Here is a 20,920-nt window from a genome sequence, read left to right as displayed (position 1 = left end):
AGAAGCTTGTCTGAGGAGAGTTATAACGTGATCTTTGTTTGGGGTCTTGATTCTTGTTATTGATCCCTGATTAAAGGAATTACTACTTGTGTATGCTGCAGTGCTTTCTCTTAAAGTTCTACAAAGTGGTAAAAGTTTGTTCCCTGGATAACTGTCTATCCAGATGTGAGAGTGAGCAGAAGGAGGACCAGCATCATGTGAGTTGGCCAGACAGGTACTGATGAAGTCACTTACACAGTATTGTTTCACAGTCACAGTATTGTTTGGCCTAAGGCAATGCTTTGGGCTTTGTTGAGGTTAAGGTGGGAAGATAATTGTAAAGACAGAAACAAGGATATTGACAAGAACAAGAGAACTGAACTTGCTTCCTACAACCTAGAAAACCAAAACACTGCACTGATAATATGCCAGGCCACACCAGCTCTGTTTCAGTCATGTTAATTTGAAAACTGTGTCAACAAGTCTCTAGAGCTCTGTATGAGTTAAATTAGTTGTTCATCTGGTTTTGAAAATCAAGAGCAACCTGAGCTCCATTTTCACCCTCACTGACATAGGACTGGGCGATATACTTGAAATCAATATCACAATGAAAATTATATTTTTAGACATATTAATGGCATGTCAGTAGGGATGGCAATGTTAGTCTGTTGTTTGGTCGATGCACCACTTTGGTCGAGATTGAAATATCTCAAAAACTGTTTGATTGCTATGAAATTTTGAACAGAAATTCACGGTCTCCAGAGGATAAATCCTACTGACTTTTTTAATCCTCTGACTTTTCTTCGTCTAATGCCACCACGATGTTGACATTTGTTATTATGAGTGACATGTCTCAACAACTATTGGATGGACTGCCATAAATCTGGCACATTCATGTCCTCCTCAGGATGAATTTGCATAACTTTGGGGATCGATAATGTGATATGATTATATCAACTTGATAAGATTCCCCTTAGGGGGATTTTCAGGTTACATGCAAATACTGATGTTGGGGAGTAAAAAAATCAAATATGATATATTAACGCATATATTTTTTTTCTTAAATTCCTTCAACCTGCTAACATGTACCCAGATCCAGATAATATTGTCCCACTTGTATTCGCTATTAATGGAAAATATCAATATAAGTACATCTAATGTGGTCCAAAAAAATCTGGCTCCAACATTTAATACACAAGATCGTGTACGCTGAAGCACGAAGAGCAAAAACACCAGTCGGACCTCCATTCTGTTCATTGCTTTTAGGCGTATCAGCTCCATAGAGAATGCACGGGCATACCTATTCAAAATCAGTCTGAATGGTCTGTTATTCTGTGGCAGCACTCAAAGGGGTATTTGCATTTTCCTTTTATCCCCTAAAACCTCTGAAGAGGATGTGTTTTCGAAACTTGTACTAAAATCTAGAATCACCCACATCCATTTCTCTATGTCTGCTACCCTCTCTCCTATTAAAGACCCCCTAGAGTATGCACTTCTGACTCCCTGTGCATTTTAGAATTGATTTTAAATTCTTGCTGATAATTTTGCACGGTCAGGCTTCTAGTTGTGTTGATCCCGTATGAACAACAACACAGCCTCTGCTTCTCAAGCAGGGGTCACCTGGCTAGTACACAATAAATCACCATGCAACCCTGTCTCCCAGAAAAAAATGTTTATATGCTACTAATCTGCAACAATCTTGCTTTGTAAGATACATAATGCTTTCTAACACAATGAGGAAACATTGTCAGTGTATGTATCTGCTTTTTTCCTCTCTGTAAAACACTTGGGCTAAAGAGTTTTATAAAATTTATTGTTATGATCATTACTCTGCCTGAATACATACTTGTACACCTTCATACATGCAGTAAGGAGTTTTAATTACACAAAAATGAGAGTACTCTGTGCATCATAGCCATACAAATTATGTTCAGATGGATCATTGTAGTCATGGAACACCCAACAAAGAGAAAGAGGACCAATGTCTACACCCACAGTAATAAACCAGAATAACGACAGCTGAGTGCAACAAGGCAAACATTTGAAATCACAAACTGAAGAGCTAGATGACACGAGTAAAAGTTGAATATACTGTACATCAAAACACTTCCTCCATCACAAACCTGAAATTTTTGTAGTGATTTAATCTTTAGATGTTTTAATCAATTAGTTGACAAAAAGCTAAGTACGAAAAAAAAAAAAAAAGGTCTTTGTTTGCCCCTGGTCAGTTAAACAATCCAGTTACAGGATCTAGACGCACAAACACCGGTACAATGTGATCTACAACAGATCTGACATAAATACTTGTGAGGCTTATAATGTTACATTTTTCTCAAGACTCAAAACTGAGAGATCAATAAGTTTGTAATTTTAGAGTCCATTGTATAGGTATGCACTATTGCATTCCTAATTTTTCTTGCAGCTTTCCTTGTCTTACCACTCAGCTTTAGAAATACAATTTAGAATACACAATTTCCTTCAAAGGATGGCCTACTAGCTACAAAGCTGTCTGATTAAACTAACCTAATTTACAAGCCAATGTTGTTGACAGAGGTCAACAAGACTGTTACCAGAGAAAGCCATTCCTGGCTGGGTTACAAGAGGTACAGCAGAATATTATTGCTTCAGTAATGTGACAGGGTGGTTTCAGAAGCTGCTCCTTGGAAATCTATAGTGCTGAGCCCAGGAGCTTAAGTTTATCTTTGCTGTGGTTATTTGAACTTGCTGGCCATAAAAAGCTAAGCAAATCTGACCTGAAACTTATGTTTTTTGTTTTCGTGATGTTGTGTTTTTAAGGTTCTTCATGCCTCCAAGTGAACTAGGCTGTTTTTGTTAAACATCGAGTGTTGTTTAGTGAGCAGCCTCAGTGGTCTTAAGTCTGCAGAGATGTTTTTTCAGACAGATGCAGATTTGACCTTTCACTGCTTACTAAAGTTTAAGCAAATATATAAACCAAAGTTGTTACAAGCAGAGCTTCTAAACAAAGTTGTTTTTTGTTTTTGTTTTTTTGAACAACATTCATCAGGTCTATGATGGTCTAATGTGAATTCTTTCTTCTTTCTTCTCTCTAAAGGTTCAAGATACTCATTAATTGTCACCCCACAGTACTGGTCAGGACATCACCATGGGCCACTGGGATCACTTCTCCCTCCTGTCCCCTACCCTGAGGCTAGCAGTCATCACGGTGATTCTCCTTCTCGAGCTCCATCCCTCATTGGCCGGCGCCCCCCCTGAGACGAGCTTGGGTGGTTCCGTTTCGGCAGTGTCCACAAATAAAAGTGAATGCAGCAAGGCTGAGCAGTGCTCAAAGGGGGTGATCCTACCTATTTGGGAGCCCCAAAACCCTTCATTTGGTGACAAGGTTGCTCGGGCAACAGTTTACTTTGTGGCTCTGGTCTACATGTTCTTGGGTGTGTCAATCATTGCTGACCGTTTCATGGCATCAATAGAGGTCATCACATCACAGGAAAAGGAGATCACCATCAAGAAACCCAATGGGGAAACCACCACTACTACTGTTCGGATCTGGAACGAGACTGTCTCCAATCTCACCCTCATGGCTCTGGGCTCTTCGGCTCCTGAGATCCTGCTGTCCGTCATAGAAGTCATGGGTCATGGGTTCACTGCTGGCACACTGGGCCCCTCCACCATTGTGGGCTCTGCGGCGTTCAACATGTTTGTAATCATCGGGCTTTGTGTGTATGTTGTGCCTGATGGCGAGACAAGGAAGGTCAAGCACCTCCGCGTCTTCTTCGTCACGGCCACCTGGAGTATCTTCGCCTACATCTGGCTTTACCTGATCCTGTCTGTGATATCGCCTGGAGTTGTGCAGGTGTGGGAGGGGCTCCTCACATTCCTCTTCTTCCCCATCTGCGTGGTGTTCGCCTGGGTGGCTGACCGCCGCCTGCTGTTCTACAAGTATGTCTACAAGCGCTACCGCACTGGCAAGCAACGTGGAATGATTATTGAGACCGAGGGCGATCGTCCACTTCCTTCCAAGGTATGCTTAACATTACCATTAATACTACTACTACTACTTGAAGTAAGACTATTAGTATAGATGCTAGTATTACCCACATTACCAACATATCAAGGCTTTCCTCAGCTACTGAAACATTAATACGATCAATAGCCATCATAAAGATTAAAGCTTTCTACCACACCGATAAACTTCTGAGACAGTCTTTTTTAAAGGCTAATTCTGGTTTATTACAACCTGGGTCTTATTTTCATAGTTTTGGCCATCATTTCTGTTGGTAAGTTTAAAGTTAATTGCTGAGAAGTCAGACAGGGCAAGAAACAAGTTAGCCAAACTTATTTTGAAGAGAAAAGAAGCCCTAAACATAAAATTATTACCAAAACTGTCGGTTTTAAACTTCCATCACAGCTTACAGATCATCTCCCTGATCCAAATTCAACCTACTGTACTTTGCCATACTTGTGTATGTACAGTTGCCCTGTGTAATGGGAATGGCACTTATTATACTCATTACAAGTTTCCTCACTTTTTTTCTTAGCTCCAAATAAGGTGGTTTAGGTAATCCAGCTAATCTGTTTTCTTGTTTACAATTTATCTAAACATCCGACCGCTAATTTCTTAGCCTGTCAGAGTTCCTTGTAGCGATTCTGCCATGTTCTCAGATCTGACCAGTCACTTTGTTTATAAAATTTTTTCATAATTGATGGAAATGATGGCCAAAACTATGAAAATAAGACCTAAGTGATATTAAACCAGAATTATCTTTTAATATTCATTCAAAGAAATACAAAAAAGAACAACTGAAAGCATATACTCTTAAAATATTTATTTCTCTTGGGATTCATACCTTCGAAAACTTAACATTTACTAATAGTACTACCATTACCTCTAACTGCTACTACAACTACCATCATTAGATGTTGTAGAGATTACAACAATAACAACTTCTACTACTACTTATGGTACAAACAACATTTTCTAGTACTCTTTTATCTCATTTCTGCTGAATCTAACACGCTCAGATATTTGGACTTTTCACCTGAAAAGCAGGTATTTTCTTTCAAGAGTAAATATTTTGTCATCCCTCCGAGAAATCACTCCATGACGATGATGGCATTGTATGTGATAAAAATGATATTGTGCCATTTCTCAAGCATGCCTCATCTAAGTGTGAAATGTTTTGTAAGCATTTAAGAAGCTAAAATTCCTTCAATGGTTTCTTATGAAGGATCTTAACATGCTGGGAACTCTTTTCGAAAGGCATATAGTTAGGGCACAGCCCTTCAGTAAAAATTAATTAAGCTGTCGTCATCCAAACATGCGATGGAAAAAACAAAGAAGCAGATAAGGCACTCTATGTAGGCGGAAGTGAGTTCATGAGTAATGTGTATCTGAAACAATTATCTGCATTACTGAATGGAATTCTGCCAAGGTAAACTAATGCTATGAAGCATATTACTGCAAACACATACTTTTTAAGTACCGTCCCTTTAATTTCCTGTTATGACTACTATCTGATGCTTTGTCTGGTGATTATTATGCAGTTCATTGTACACATCTAATTAAATTTTCAGTATTGTGGTGTGGGGTACATTTATTCACCACTAAGTTAATTTAGAGTCTCTCACTGTCTTTTCTTCCAAATTTGAAAATAACTTGTGATTTCTTGTGTTTCGTAGATGAGATTATTAAGAATCGCTGCTCCATTATTACATGAAGAGCACTTTAATTTCAGCTTCTGGCTGAAACAAAAAATCCCTGAATAAACCTCAGCAGTGTCCCTGAAGGGAAGGCTTAATAATTTAGAAGTTTTAAATTGCTATCTTGCTTAACAAGCTAAAACACATTTCATCAATAAAACTGTACTCAATGGAAAAGAGGATTTCTATGAACTACAGAACAACTACTCTGACAGCCACAAAATAACGTGATTTTCGGAAAAAGGTAACTAACATATTAACATGTTTAATAAAAGCTGATACTTCTATCAAATTGTAGTCACATGGACAGCAAAAAATTAACACATGTTTGGGAAATTAGCAAAGTGGAATTGAGAGGTGCTGATGGATGCTATAACATAACAACAAAAACCAAAAAACTATAGGTATCTGCCTTTGTTTACTTGGTGAGAGTGCTTTGAGAGTTGGCATATTGCTCCAAAGAATCAAAATCTATGGTACTGATTCAATTCCTGCTTCTTCCCTTGTAAGGTGGACATTGAGATGGATGGGAAGATGCTGAACTCTCATGGTGTTGACTTCCTGGATGGTCCGCTGGGTTTGGACCTAGACGAGAAGGATTTGGATGAGGAGGAGACCCGCAGAGACATGGCCAAGATCCTGAAGGAACTCAAACAGAAACACCCTGACAAGGAGGTAGGTAGCAAAGCTAGAAAGAACCTCACATAAGTGCAATGGCAGTGTGAAATCAAAAACATACTGTCACTGCTGCTCCTGTATGGGTTGGTTTTTCTCAGTGTCCTTTTCTTGTATAGGAAATTAAATGACAAAATAAGTAGCAACAGATGACGCACTTTCTATTTGCTTCCATTATCACAGTGATTATAGTGATGAATGCAGCTAATTTCTCATCACAGCCTCTCAGATCCATTTGATAATTGTACGTATAACAAAAAGGAAAAGCAAAGGAAACCAAGCACCCAGTAAATCAATATATAAATAAAAAGATAAACACATATAATCAAATTCTAACATTGGCAGTATAGTCCCTAGGCAATTTGTTATTGTTACAGAGTTTTATTGTTAACATAGTCTTATAGTGTCTACATATTGTGTTTGCATATACAGTACATTTACAGTAGAGATTTTGTCAATGTACTCAAGCAGACTGACAGAGCTGTGATGCAAAGTTTATTACTGTATGTGTCATCTAGCACATACAGTACTGCATGGATTATAAATTTTGCAGAACCTACACTGACTTGGCATATAAAAGGTCCTCAAAGTAAAAGGTTCTAGGTTCAAACCTCCGTTGATATCATGAAGATAACAGCAGAGCTGGACTAAAGTATACTATCCTGGGCATGAGAAACTGTTTCCTATCACTGTGTCTATCTTTGCAAATCTCTGTATTTGAACAAACAGCAATATTGTAGCCATCAAATATGGCGTGATGAGGTTCATTCCAGCTGGGGCTACTCTTATTGTTGTTAAACAAGGTTTAACACTAAAAACCTTACAGGAAGCCGCAAGCATCAAGGCAAAATGCTGAAATGGCAACTCTTCTTGTTCACATGAGAGAGCCTGCTAAAGGGTTTTTAAGCTTTTGCCTTCATCCTGATATGGATTGACAATGAAACTGATTAACTGATTGTCAAATACTAGCAGGGTTTTTCTTTTACCTCACAGTCCTATTTTGACATCAAGTGCTTTGACATTGCTAATACAATATTGGTTGCAGTAGACCTATATCTATAGCTGAGTGGAGTTGAATCCCAGAGCTACATCCTAATTTTGTTTGAGACCTAGAAATTGATACCAGTGCCACCATTTTGCCAACTGACCTAATAGTGAAGAAGATGAAACTGCTCCTTTTTGTAGGCGCAGGTTCTGCTTATTAGCAAAGAGTTAACTCAAAAATGTTACCACTCCATTATTCAGTCTAACATTACCTTCTTGTTAACAGCTGCCTGTGGAGAGATACGCTATTGCAAATTTTTAGGATCTTTTCGTAATTTTTTGTCCAAAAGGTTTATTTAGCTCATTTGTTTCTCTAACTGGGAAAAAAATCTATTCACTTGATCTCGTACAATAATAATCTGCTCAGAGAAGAGAACCTGTGGGGTGAGGAAAAAGAAGGAATAGTGAAAAACCTTAAGATCCACCCAGGACTATTATACCAAGCTCTTGTTTCATATTGCACGCCATGTACAGCTTCGTAACACCTAACAAAGCCTTGGATAATCTGATGCGGGCTAGACAGAACTCTGTAATTCAGCCAGACAAGCCCAATGTTCAACAATGTATCTGATTCAATCAGACGAGTTGACCAAGACATTTTTCCCCACAGTCTAGGATACTACACAACATCCTTAAAAATCATGCTGGAGAACATGTTTTTACACTGTGTTTGTGTGCCTTCATGTTTTCTCTTAAAAGGTGGAACAACTCATTGAGCTTGCCAACTACCAAGTCCTGAGCCAGCAGCAGAAGAGTCGTGCTTTTTACCGTTGCCAGGCCACCCGGCTAATGACAGGTGCTGGCAACATCCTGAAGAAACATGCAGCTGATCAGGCACGAAAGGCCGTCAGCATGCACGAGGTTCGCTCTGATGCTGGTGATAACGACCCCATCTCTAAGATCTTCTTTGAGCCCGGTTCTTACCAGTGCCTTGAGAACTGTGGTACAGTGGCGGTGAATGTAGTGCGGCGTGGCGGCGACCTGGGTAAAACAATTTCTGTGGAGTACCGGACAGAAGACGGCACAGCTAACGCTGGCTCAGACTACGAGTTCACAGAGGGTGTGGTGGTGTTCAAGTCTGGTGAGACGCTGAAAGAGATCCGTGTGGGGATCATCGATGATGACATCTTTGAGGAGGACGAAAACTTCCTGATTCACCTATCCAATGTCAAGGTACTGACATCAGAAGGTGAGGAGCCCGAGGAAGGCGAGTCAGCTAATCATGTGGACTCAGTTGCCTGTCTCAGCTTACCCTCCACAGCGACTGTTACCATCTTTGATGACGATCACGCTGGTATCTTTACGTTTGAGGAGCCTGTATGCCATGTGAGCGAGAGCGTTGGCACCATGGAGGTGAAGGTGCTGAGAACGTCAGGGGCTCGCGGTGTGGTCATGCTGCCATACAAGACGGTGGAGGGAACAGCACGAGGCAGCGGAGAGGACTTTGAAGACAGTCATGGCATCCTGGAATTTCAGAATGATGAGATCTTGTGAGTAACTCTGATCAGTCTACCTTTAAATTTGAATCATCATGATGGTGTAATCCTAACTGTTAAATTTATTTATGCAGATATCTATCAGCTTCACTCTAATTATCTACGTGTTTTTCTTGATTATTTTTTCACGTTTTGTGTCAGTGTGATACTGCAAATGTTATTGCTGAATATGTGAGAAAGTGAGGGTGTGAGTGAGATGTGGTGGTCACAATGAGCGGACTGCTCATTCGGGACTTGACAAAATCAACAATTCCCCACCCCTCTCTTTTTTTACCTTGTCTCTATTTTCTACTTTGACTCCTTTGTTCACTTCTTTTATCTTCATCAGCCCGGTCATTCCTTTTGCGCTGGATTCTGTTGTGCTGCTGTTTTAGTCTTCTGTGGGTTTCATTGGTTTCTAACACTCTATTGCTGTACGATCAGCACAGGAGATTTAGCTTATGAGTTGCAGAGGCAAAGAAGTTGGGAAACTGGCTTATTTGTTGAATGGTTGATGGTTTGAATTTTAAGTAGATGGACTGTCACGACATGGAAATTGAATGAGAAGTGTTGAAGTGTCTTTGAATAAGGCACTTAATGGAAAACAAAGAGGAGCCTGCAGGGAATCGGGGCAATGCTAAGAAGGGGAATCTATCTAGTCAACTTAATTCAGATACACAAAGCCTTTTTATGCCTCCGTGCCAGAGACAGCTGTGGCCGGATGCATTATGTTTCTGGGTTGTCCATCCAATTCACGTGAACTTGATATCAGGAACACCTAGAGTTATTCTCTTCAAATTTGGCACAAACATTCACTTGGCCTCATCAAAAGGATTCGATTTTGGTGGTCAAAGGTCAAAGACACTGTGACCTCACAAAACACGTTTTTGGCCCAAATTTCAAGAACTCATACACTAATTGTGACAAAATACTCTTAATACCTCTTACTTAATTCCTTCAAAGTCTTGACTACATATATATATTACATGAGTCTGGACAGACATAGATGTAAACTTTAAATTGACTGAGAAATTTAAATTGACTGCATACAACTGAGAGGTGGTAATTCAGGTTTTAAAACAATCCCAGTTGTCCTTTTAGGTGGCTTTATACTGTGTGAGAAAATCCCTGAACAACCACTCACACAGCTAGAGGCTTTTTTTGTCTTTTCTGTGTGAAAAGGACTTGAAACTCACTGCTGTACAATGCCGCGGCGATAGTTCAAAGCTCGTGAGGTTCGTGATTGGTATTTGACCAACTTTCAGGACGCCATTTACCACCATGGTGATTTTGCTCAAAGCCAGCTGCTGTACTCTCCATCCTGACCCACTCACAATGTGGGGAATTAGCTCCAGCTATCAGCCAAATGTTTGAAACCAAAACGAATTTTCATGTCTGCCTTTGTTCTTTAAATCTTTTATTGTTAAAAAAATTGCTGTTAAGACACATGAAAGTTATTTTCTTAACACTCTTTTATTTGATCATTCCTAGGCATTAGCTAGCAACATGATACACTGACTCAATTGCTGACTTAGATATTGACAGTAATGCAGAACTGGTACAATAATGGCATCAGGTAAATTCTGATGTTTTGATTATACTGTAGTATTAAGTATTTAAGTATCAAACCCATATTAGTTGTTCATTTAAGCTTTTTAACAGTAGGCATCAAGCTCAAAGTATCATCATGGTGCACACAGGCTCTGTTATAATTGCATTTCCAAAGTAATCTATTAGTGCAAAACTCCAGGTTCATGACATGGGTGTCGTCAATGTATAATTTTGTGGTTCATAGCCATTTTTAGTATCAGCGGTGATTTTCTTCAGAATGACAGTTTCATATGGCTTTACCCCTGTGACTGCTTTAGATTTAAACCTTGTGTTTTTATTGACCGCCATCAAATGGATGCCTGTGTTTGGCTGTGCGTTGTTGCCATTCAACTGTTGAAAAGCTGTTTTCTCTGTTGCAATGCTTTTAGCCTATTTTGACATGGAGACAGGCACACATGTCTATGCACATTAATAAAACTGGATACACACTCACTCTCCGTGTGGCAGTGTTCTCACAATGAGAGGTGAAATTGCTGTTTTTCACAAAACACTCAGCCATAAGGAGCACTGGTTTGTGTGCAAATTATTGTTTTCTGTAAAACACAGAGTAAGGTGGGCTACTGGTCTCCCTCCCACTCCCTTTCTCTCACACACAGGTACACACATGGCAAGGTGGGCGTGTTCACGATGTCATCACAAATGACTGTTTGCAGTAAAGACTTCTCATGGTGGCCTATATGCCGGTTGGGCTCGTGGCTTTAGTGAGGATACAATAAACTTCACAGCTTTCAGCAGTTGGCCTTTTTACTGTTTGGGAAATGTGCTAGTTTATGGGAGTTATTAGTAGGCTTGGAGAACACTTTGGACCATAAAATATAACAGAATATTGGCTAAATGAATATTTTTTTTATTAAGAACTGCTGTTGGACCTACTATATTGATGGACTTACTCGACTGGGACAGTTTCCTCTTTAATACTGAATATACAGTAATTTTGGGACTGTTATATATCTCTTTTTAAGTTCTGATTCCATGGTTGTAGTTTGGAAGTATCTGTTATTTATTTGTACTTGTCCACTTTCCACCTTTCACTGCTTTTGCCCCCTCACTGTCCAAGAAGAAGGGATCTGTCTTGCTCTTTGGTGGTTTCCTCGTTTTTTGCCGTTATGTCTTAAGATCCTTTGGAGGGAGTAGAGCTCTGTCTGGGTTTAGCTGGCAGGCATCAATTTTTAGTTGCAGTGGCTTGCCTTGGGAACCAAAAGTCTGCTTACAGTTTTTGTTTGGAAATGATCAGATTGTTTTTTGAGATGGAAGAAGGGCTGTAGTGAGATGAAACAAAGTGTGATGTCACGATGAATGAATGGGAGAGATGCTGTCTTCGTAACGGTAGTCTAAAGCTCAGCCTCTCTCTCACTCTCCGCTGTGTTCGGTCAGATTTGAAGCAGATGTCTGCATGGCTGTCTTTTTCAGCCTGTGGCAGACTGCATAGTTTCCATAGCTTATAGCTCTTACAGCCAGGACTAAGTGGGTTTTAATAACACTTTGTCCAAATCAAATGATGGACTGTCCTTCTGGCTATCCTGGTTACTGTGTGTGTATGCTCGTGTGTGCACGTGTGTGATTCTTAGGGAAGAGACCCAGAGAGGGAGCCGAAGGACTCTAAATTATAGTAGCAGGGCCTGAAGGGAAACGCATTTCGGCCATGGCTTCGTTTACATGTCGGGAGAGGCCATTTTGTAACCAGAAAATCTTGAGTTTGATTTCCACAATGTGTCTTTCAACCTCTTAATCTCTAACTGCCCCTCAAAACTATCTCTGGTGAATTTTTAATATGATCTCATATATACTTCAAAATGGTAATGATAATGTAAATAGTAGCCTAATTAATGTGCGATATAAAAGGACCATGTTGGTATTTTTACGTTTTAGCTTAGTAACTAAGCAGATGTCGGATTGTTCATTAAATTTAACTAACTGACAAAAGAAAACAAAAGGCACTGGACACTTACTTTGATAGATAATAACCTAAGTCTCTAAACTGGATTTTTGTTGAATGGACTGAATGGATACCTGTGGATTTGTGGAGAGTGAAAAATTTTTTTTTTTAAATGAATGGTTTGTATTTGATGGGATGGAACAAGTATAGAAACTAGTCAAACATTTGGCTATTTAAACTTTTTAGGCTAAAGTTAGTATTTGCCTGCTTAAATACAATAGGTGCATAAAAGTCTCATCAAATTTGGGGTATTTATCAAGGAGGTTAGCGGAGTTACTTGTTAACTTCTACATTAGCAAAGTTCTGCTAACTAACTAAAGTGGGTGAAGTTAGACTGCCCTAAAATGTGAGCCAGCTTCCCTAAAGATCTTGGAAGCAGAGTAGGGAAATCTGGCACAGCCCCATCTACTTACAAGGTGTATGGGGAAGGGACAAAGTCTTCACGCGGTAGAAACTCCAGCAACATTTGCATTATAAAGAACGAAACTGTTGTTTATATTCCAATTGTTGCTGGAGTTTTTACTACCTCTAGATTTTAGGCATGCACGTTTTACTGCCCTGAAGGTCAGCCTCTGTCAGTTTCCCTCTAGATTTCAGAGACATACTTATTATTTATGGAGTTACCTCTTATCATGTAAAATGATACATATTTGTTTCCAGACTTCAGAGGCATACGTCATGCAGGAAAATACTGTGCTGCGCTGTATCTTCTGGGTAAAGTTTCACACCTTTAATGTGATGTGAGTTAAAAACAGTTTTTGTGTAAAAAATCCCATAAACCCTGTTGTGGTGTTGCAAGCACAGTAAACGAACATATAACATTAAGAACACGTACATAGTAAATAAACTGCCACATGCCGAAGAATTTATAGCCGTAACTATTTTTCAGCTCTTGTCCCATGATGGGCTTTTTTTTTTTTTTAGAAAATATGTATTCCCATAGAAATACACAGTATATGTCATAAATGAGCCAGGCTGATATGTTCCTTTAGGGAAAAGCTGAGGACGTTTTTGCTGCAGAAAAAAGGAATTACAAAATAGCTGGTCTAAATAGACTTGCCTGCAGGCTAATCCTACCCTGATTCTGATTCTCTGATAAAGAGACAGGGAAAGACGGAGGGAGAGGTATAGGGAAGGTAAATGTGAATGGAAGCGGTGATGGGAGGAGGATGGCAGAAAATGATGGAGTGGACAGAGAGGAGACGGAGAAGAAGAAAAGTTTTAGACCTCTTAAAGTTTTCAACTTTCTCCTAACTTACTGTCCCTGTTTTTTTTCCCCAGGCACTCTCTCTTGCGTCTCCTTACAATTCTCTTTCTCCCTGTCTGCGAGAAGCCCTTTGCAATTTGTCTCTGGTATGGTTTGTGAGGGCTCGTCTGATGTGTCCAGCGAAAGATGGAAAGGCGCATGTGTGTGTTTGCGTACGTGTGTGTGTGTGTGTGTGCGCGTGTGTGTGTGAGAGAGACAGAGAGAGAGAGAATTACACAATCAAATGATCTTTGTTTCTGTCTTCGGCGCACTAAGTCACACAGAATACCAGCCCGGTCCTGCATGTTTGTGTGTGTGCGTGTGTGTGTGTGCGCGCGTGAGTGTGTGTGTGTGTGTACTCTGCTTTCGCCTTGTATTGTAATGCACCAATACAGATGCCAGATTTTGACAGGCCTATTAAACAGCTGTTTTTCATGTCAAGTATTACCACTACTACTAGTAATACTACAGTTGCTATTGTGATTGCAACCACCTGAAACACTCTTACTAGACTGCCATTACCACTCCTATTGCTACATCCACAGCTTAAACTACTATTAGTGCATCTACTGTTGATGCTACAGTGACTTACTGTATCCATCACAAGTGTTATTATTACTATTAGTAATAATGCTATTGCTCCCTCAGCTACTACTTATAAAACTAGTTTGTGCTAGGCTTTGCAAGGTTTAGCTTGCAAGTTAGAATCAAGTATGGGTCTGTACCTCTGCCAAGGAAGTATTCACCCATTTCTGTTTGTTTGTTCACTTGTTTGTTTGTTTGTTTGTTTTTTCAGTAGGATTACGCAAAAAGTACACAACCAATTTGCACCAAACTTGGTGGAGGGATGGGGCATGGGCCAAGGAAGAACCCGTTAAATTTTGGTGCAGATCCAGTTAAAGGGGCGGAACCAGGATTTTTTTTTAAAAATCATTTTTCTTATCATTTTCCTCAACAATATTTGGCCTCGTTGGAGGTGTGCACTCCGCCTAGTGCCATTCGAGTACATCATTTGAAAACTGCGTTGCGAACAGGTGGGATTGTTTCACCCCAGTGGCACTTGAATAACTGTTCCTTTCAGCGAAATTTAAGTTTGAAGGCTGATCACTGGGCGAAATAACTTGTTAAGCTGGATTTTTTTTTTTCTTACAGTATTTATGCTTTAACGACCGCCGATAATGCACATCTACAAACTAGCATCATCATACCTGTCCTATGATGAGCAGTTTTATCCAGAGCACCTTCCAGCACCCTAAGTGGCTCTATTTTTATTATGGTTGGTCCTCATGGAATTGCCAGACCACTTACTACAAAATAGGTCAGCAATTCAACTTTTTTTTTTTCATAGCTGTTGCAATGAAACTGTATTTTTAGACAGAAGAGGAGAGTCAGGTTGAATATGTATTAGTTTTTACAACGTACAATGAATCCATACCGTATGGTTCATTAGTTATCATGAATGAAGCGGTATTTCCAGGGCAACAAGACACATACAAACACATTAAGGTCAAAAGAACTGAGAAAACAGAGCTTGAAGGTGCATGCACACAAATAGACACGAATTTACACACGCATGGATACTCACACAGGTACTTCACACTGCACACACAGGTGGTGCACACACACTAACATCCAAACACACCACAAACCAGAACACATGTACACTTGTTATACTGTGGCTTGGTTTTGACCTGTTCTCTCTCTGTTTAAATACACATGGATCTCACACACACACACACACACACACACACACACACACACACATACACACACACAGTAATACAATCTCAATAAACAGGCAGCCAGTGGAGAAACATGGTACAGTTGAGAATCAAATTAGGCTCCCGCCTACACAAACACACACACACTAACACACAAACATTGAATAGACTGGGATGTCCCACTCCAATAACCAGCACTGATTGGCCTTTTGAGATGCCTGCTAAGAAGATATAGGAATGTGGGATATGCGTATGTGGTGCAATCATACATATTTTGCATATGTGTGCTTTTTAAAAATACAGTCACCCGAGGATTTGGACTCTGAAATGTTGTTTTTGCTTGTGTTCAAGGATCTATTTAACCAGGCTTCACTTTTACGATTCCCAGTCGAGCTCATGGTTGCTTTGGTTGAGTTGCTGGGAAAATTATTCAAATTTAACTTTTAATAGGTCAGCTTGACCAATTTATGACAACTGGTCACAATGTTGGTGACCTTTTTAAGAAAAAAAACAACCACTAATCTCTTTCTGTCTCATTTGTCAGAGAGAGCATTAACATTGTAGATTATTTACTAATGTAATAGTTACAGAATTGCCCTTGGTAGGAAATTCGCAAACTTTCTAACAGTTACATTTGAGTTTTTGTAGGTATATTTCTTTTGACAGCTGTTACTCCTACAGCACAAAACTGAATTTAACATTGATTTTTATACAGTCGGGCCTGGGTTAACTGAGTGACCAGCTGTGACATAAGGGCCAGGTTATGCTAAAAATGAACTAGTTGGTACAACATGTCGTCCAACCTCGGAAAACCGAAGTGTTTGTCTGTTTTGAATGATCACACTCAAAGGTGGGGTCAAAAGTCAGTCATCCGAGAGAGGTGGGCGATGTGATAATCGTATCAATATGGGGATAATGGTGTACATTTTTCACACAGTTGCCTGGACGGCTTTCATAGTGTTATACTCTGCCGTACACATGAATATTGGTGGAAATTGTTGGTAACAAATGAAAAGTTACAGAAAAGTAACTGTCAGATGTAGTCCCCTCAGTCCTGACGTCATGAAGGTGTGGAGAGGAGGGGGTTTCAGACGCCGTTCAACCATTCGAGAAGCACTTCGGTCAGAGTTATACTGACGCCTTCCCTGAAACATTCAGTCAGTGATGACCGAAGCGTAAATGAAGACTCACACAATGTAAACACCACATAACTAACATCTGCAGACTACAATCAAGTCGTCTCCATTTTTTGTCATGGAAAAAATTTGTGCAGACTCCAGCTGTAAAAATCTAAAATATATATATAATAGTGCGAAAATTGTGTGGACTTGCACAACGTTATATACGTGCACACAGACACACAAAAAATCACTTAAGCCAACACACACAGACACACTTCCGTGCACACACATAAACACTTGAATACTCATTGACGCACTTATATCAGTGAGAAATTAGATGGTAATGAGGCTTAATGAGGTTGGTCGGTCCCATGCGCACACACATGCTCAATCCATCCTTGTGTGACAGCAGCATCATTAGTAAAAAACAGATAAGAGCCAGATTTTTTTTTTTTCTGTTACAAAGGACAGATGATCAAACCTGTGTGAATGTATGTGTATGTGTGTTGGCAACGGCTGTGTTGTGTCTTTGATTTGCATTTGTTTAATTAAATTCTTCTGTGGCACTGAACAACAAGGCAACCTGTAAAATATCACATAACACATAAACATGCAGGCTCAGCCTTACGAGGTGTGAAGGTTATGTGCTTATGTTACAGATTACATGGTAATAACACGTCTTTTGGCAGGAGATGTGTGTTTGTGCATGTATTAGTGTGCATGTATGTGACTGACAGCATGGAAGTGACTGTGCATGTGCTTTACTGCTTAAAGTGGCAATAGACAAGTTTTTTTTCTTTAACTTATCCTTACGAAGTAAATGTTGATTGCACAATGTAACGTCTATAGAATGACACCATCGGCACTCAGATCGGTTCCCTGTAAGCCTCCTGGGCAAGTCTGTCTTCCACCGGGTACAAAATCACGATTTATGGCACAAAGAGAGTGCATCTGCCATTGCGCAACCGAAACGGGAAGAGGATAGGGCTTTTGTTTTTCCCGGTAGCTATTGGTAGCTTTCCCCAGGCACCAGAAATGGTGCACGGTGGAACAGCTGGAGTAACTGTGGAAACTCCTACCCGGCAAGAAAAAAAAAAAAAGACGCCCGTTGTGGGAGGAGGTGAGGAGAGTGAGTGATTTATAAAAAAAAAAAAAAAAAAACAAGTTAAAAAAGAGTGAACCTGGGATCAGCATTAACTCAATGGAGCGAGCTCCGGGACTTTAGATGGTTCAAAACCGACATTCAAATGACATTATCTCTACTACATCAGTTAAGTAACAAAAACCTGCCTTACTTATTCATACAAACGGGTGTTTTACTCTGCTTTTATCATAGTACTGCTGTAGTTACCTGTCGGCGCAAAGCAATACTCCGACTATGTTTTTGCTCCATATAAAATTATTACGATTTCACAAGTAAACATGTAGGAGCATGTGAGAGAGAAGAGAGAGCCTAGAGACTAACATCATGTCTTGGCATTTTCTCACTGCACTTTCCACGGAAGTCAGCTTTTATGTCGTGCAGGCTGCCATAATGTTTCTAATGAGGGAGAGCACAATCAATGTTCCAAAATCCCAGACGGAGTTTTGTTTATTCACTGTATACAGCGCTAAATTTGAGCCGGCCAATTGCTCAAACAATAAAATAATAAATAAAATTCAAACTACCTTGTGTAAATGGAAAATCCCATAAACGTAATGAGAGAACTGGACAACACCGAAATGTGCCACTTCCAGCTGTACAGCATGATTGTTCAGGACATTCGAGTGTGAAAATTAGCCTATTCAGTCTTTTTTTTACTACACTCAATAACAGAAAAGAAGGGGAAAAGAGAGCGAGAGAAAGAAGAGAAGAGAAGGGAGGGCAGGTCAGCAGCTTGACAAATGAGTCCTAACCAGCTGCCTCTGCAAAACATCGCCTTGGCAACGGCAGGAGATGTGTGTTTGTGCATGTATTAGTGTGCATGTATGTGACTGACAGCATGGAAGTGACTGTGCATGTGCTTTACTGCTTAAAGTGGCAATAGACAAGTTTTTTTTCTTTAACTTATCCTTACGAAGTAAATGTTGATTGCACAATGTAACGTCTATAGAATGACACCATCGGCACTCAGATCGGTTCCCTGTAAGCCTCCTGGGCAAGTCTGTCTTCCACCGGGTACAAAATCACGATTTATGGCACAAAGAGAGTGCATCTGCCATTGCGCAACCGAAACGGGAAGAGGATAGGGCTTTTGTTTTTCCCGGTAGCTATTGGTAGCTTTCCCCAGGCACCAGAAATGGTGCACGGTGGAACAGCTGGAGTAACTGTGGAAACTCCTACCCGGCAAGAAAAAAAAAAAAAAGACGCCCGTTGTGGGAGGAGGTGAGGAGAGTGAGTGATTTATAAAAAAAAAAAAAAAAAAACAAGTTAAAAAAGAGTGAACCTGGGATCAGCATTAACTCAATGGAGCGAGCTCCGGGACTTTAGATGGTTCAAAACCGACATTCAAATGACATTATCTCTACTACATCAGTTAAGTAACAAAAACCTGCCTTACTTATTCATACAAACGGTGTTTTACTCTGCTTTTATCATAGTACTGCTGTAGTTACCTGTCGGCGCAAAGCAATACTCCGACTATGTTTTTGCTCCATATAAAATTATTACGATTTCACAAGTAAACATGTAGGAGCATGTGAGAGAGAAGAGAGAGCCTAGAGACTAACATCATGTCTTGGCATTTTCTCACTGCACTTTCCACGGAAGTCAGCTTTTATGTCGTGCAGGCTGCCATAATGTTTCTAATGAGGGAGAGCACAATCAATGTTCCAAAATCCCAGACGGAGTTTTGTTTATTCACTGTATACAGCGCTAAATTTGAGCCGGCCAATTGCTCAAACAATAAAATAATAAATAAAATTCAAACTACCTTGTGTAAATGGAAAATCCCATAAACGTAATGAGAGAACTGGACAACACCGAAATGTGCCACTTCCAGCTGTACAGCATGATTGTTCAGGACATTCGAGTGTGAAAATTAGCCTATTCAGTCTTTTTTTTACTACACTCAATAACAGAAAAGAAGGGGAAAAGAGAGCGAGAGAAAGAAGAGAAGAGAAGGGAAGGGAGGGCAGGTCAGCAGCTTGACAAATGAGTCCTAACCAGCTGCCTCTGCAAAACATCGCCTTGGCAACGGCAGGGATGGAGAGGGAGGGAGAGAGGGGGAGAAAAAGAGAGACTCAGAAAGAGAGGGATGGCGGGGATGCAGAGCCAGAGAGTGATAAAAGACATGAGAGGGAGAAAGACGGTGGTCTGGGGTAGAGAGAGAGAGAGCGAGAGAGAGAGAGGAGGAGAGGAACATACAGATTCAGACTAGATGGGGAATCTGTATTTTCTTTATTTGTACTTGTTGCTGCCAGATGTGTCCTTTGTTCATATTTACTGAATTTGATCTATCAGTGCGAAAAAGAGGGCATGACTCATTTTGCAGTAATGAAATGTGAAATGTTGCTGCTGAACACCTACTTGATGCACCGTTAACGTCAGCACCTTTTCTGCAAATTTTCACGGACTGACGCAGCACTCTCAGTTCAGGAAATCTCCTGCAAAAGGGGTCTGGCAATTCTATGGAAGGGATGCAGTTTGTCATTTCATGTTTTAAGAGAACAATCAAAGGAAGAGACATCATTGCACTACTCATACTCTTTGATTATCCGATGGATTTCTGGGAATTTTAGAGCAAAATCGCAATACCAATTTCCTTTTTAACTTGTTCACCATCCCTCCGGCTAAGAAAAGGCTCACTGATTTCACTGACTGTGTCACAACTCCTATTCACAACTTTGCCATCCAGCCCATTCAGATGTTTGGGGAAGGGGGTTATCCCATTGTACAGCCACACCCATTCGACAGCTCGGGTTACAGTTCCTCTGCACTCTTTGGGAATTCAGCCCGTGAGACAAGTATGGGCAGTTGAACCAGCTGAGAGTATTTTTATGATCTGGCATCTGTCTTTGTAAGTCTTGGTGAGCAACATTCACAGCTCCCAGCTACAGAGAGGAGGATGGGTACGTCAAAAACATAGCAGTGGGTAAAAATCTTTCAAAGCGAGGACAAAAGGCTGATAGGGCTACGTTTGCTCATACAAACACGCACTGCATGTCGGGGCTGCTTTTTGCAGTCAAGGCCTTCATTGTGAAAAGCAAAAAGATAAAACTGTATCTCATATCGGAGGATGTGAGTCTTGGAGGGTTTTCCTAAAACAATGTGGCAAGTAGACTCTTGCTGCGAAGAGCAAACTTCAAGGATTGACTCTGCTTTGCTTCATGTTACGGGACCGAAATCAATGCAAAGTTCCACATCGGCTCGTGAGGATACACTTTTCTCATATTAAAGGATATTTCATTGCGAGGACCTAAAACCTACCTCTCACTTGCTCTTAAGTTAAAAA

General features: G+C 40.2%; 1 protein-coding gene across 3 annotated transcripts in view; it reads left to right on the top strand.

The window, feature by feature from the left end:
* The window catches only part of slc8a1b (solute carrier family 8 member 1b), a 139,884-nt gene that overhangs the window by 11,444 nt on the left and 107,520 nt on the right, over positions 1–20,920 (top strand). For 2 of the 3 annotated variants that reach the window (XM_040139280.1, XM_040139279.1), the window contains exons 2-4: positions 3,053–3,979; positions 6,169–6,333; positions 8,077–8,867. In XM_040139280.1, coding sequence (XP_039995214.1) covers positions 3,104–3,979; positions 6,169–6,333; positions 8,077–8,867 — 1,832 coding nt within the window. In that variant the 5' untranslated portion in view covers positions 3,053–3,103. Of the gene's footprint in view, positions 1–3,052; positions 3,980–6,168; positions 6,334–8,076; positions 8,868–20,920 lie in introns of those variants that run through there. The other variant, XM_040139281.1, reaches the window with a different exon arrangement.

Source organism: Xiphias gladius, chromosome 11 (assembly GCF_016859285.1).
Source record: "Xiphias gladius isolate SHS-SW01 ecotype Sanya breed wild chromosome 11, ASM1685928v1, whole genome shotgun sequence".
Lineage (NCBI taxonomy): Eukaryota > Metazoa > Chordata > Actinopteri > Istiophoriformes > Xiphiidae > Xiphias > Xiphias gladius.
This window is presented reverse-complemented; position numbering and strand designations above follow the sequence as displayed.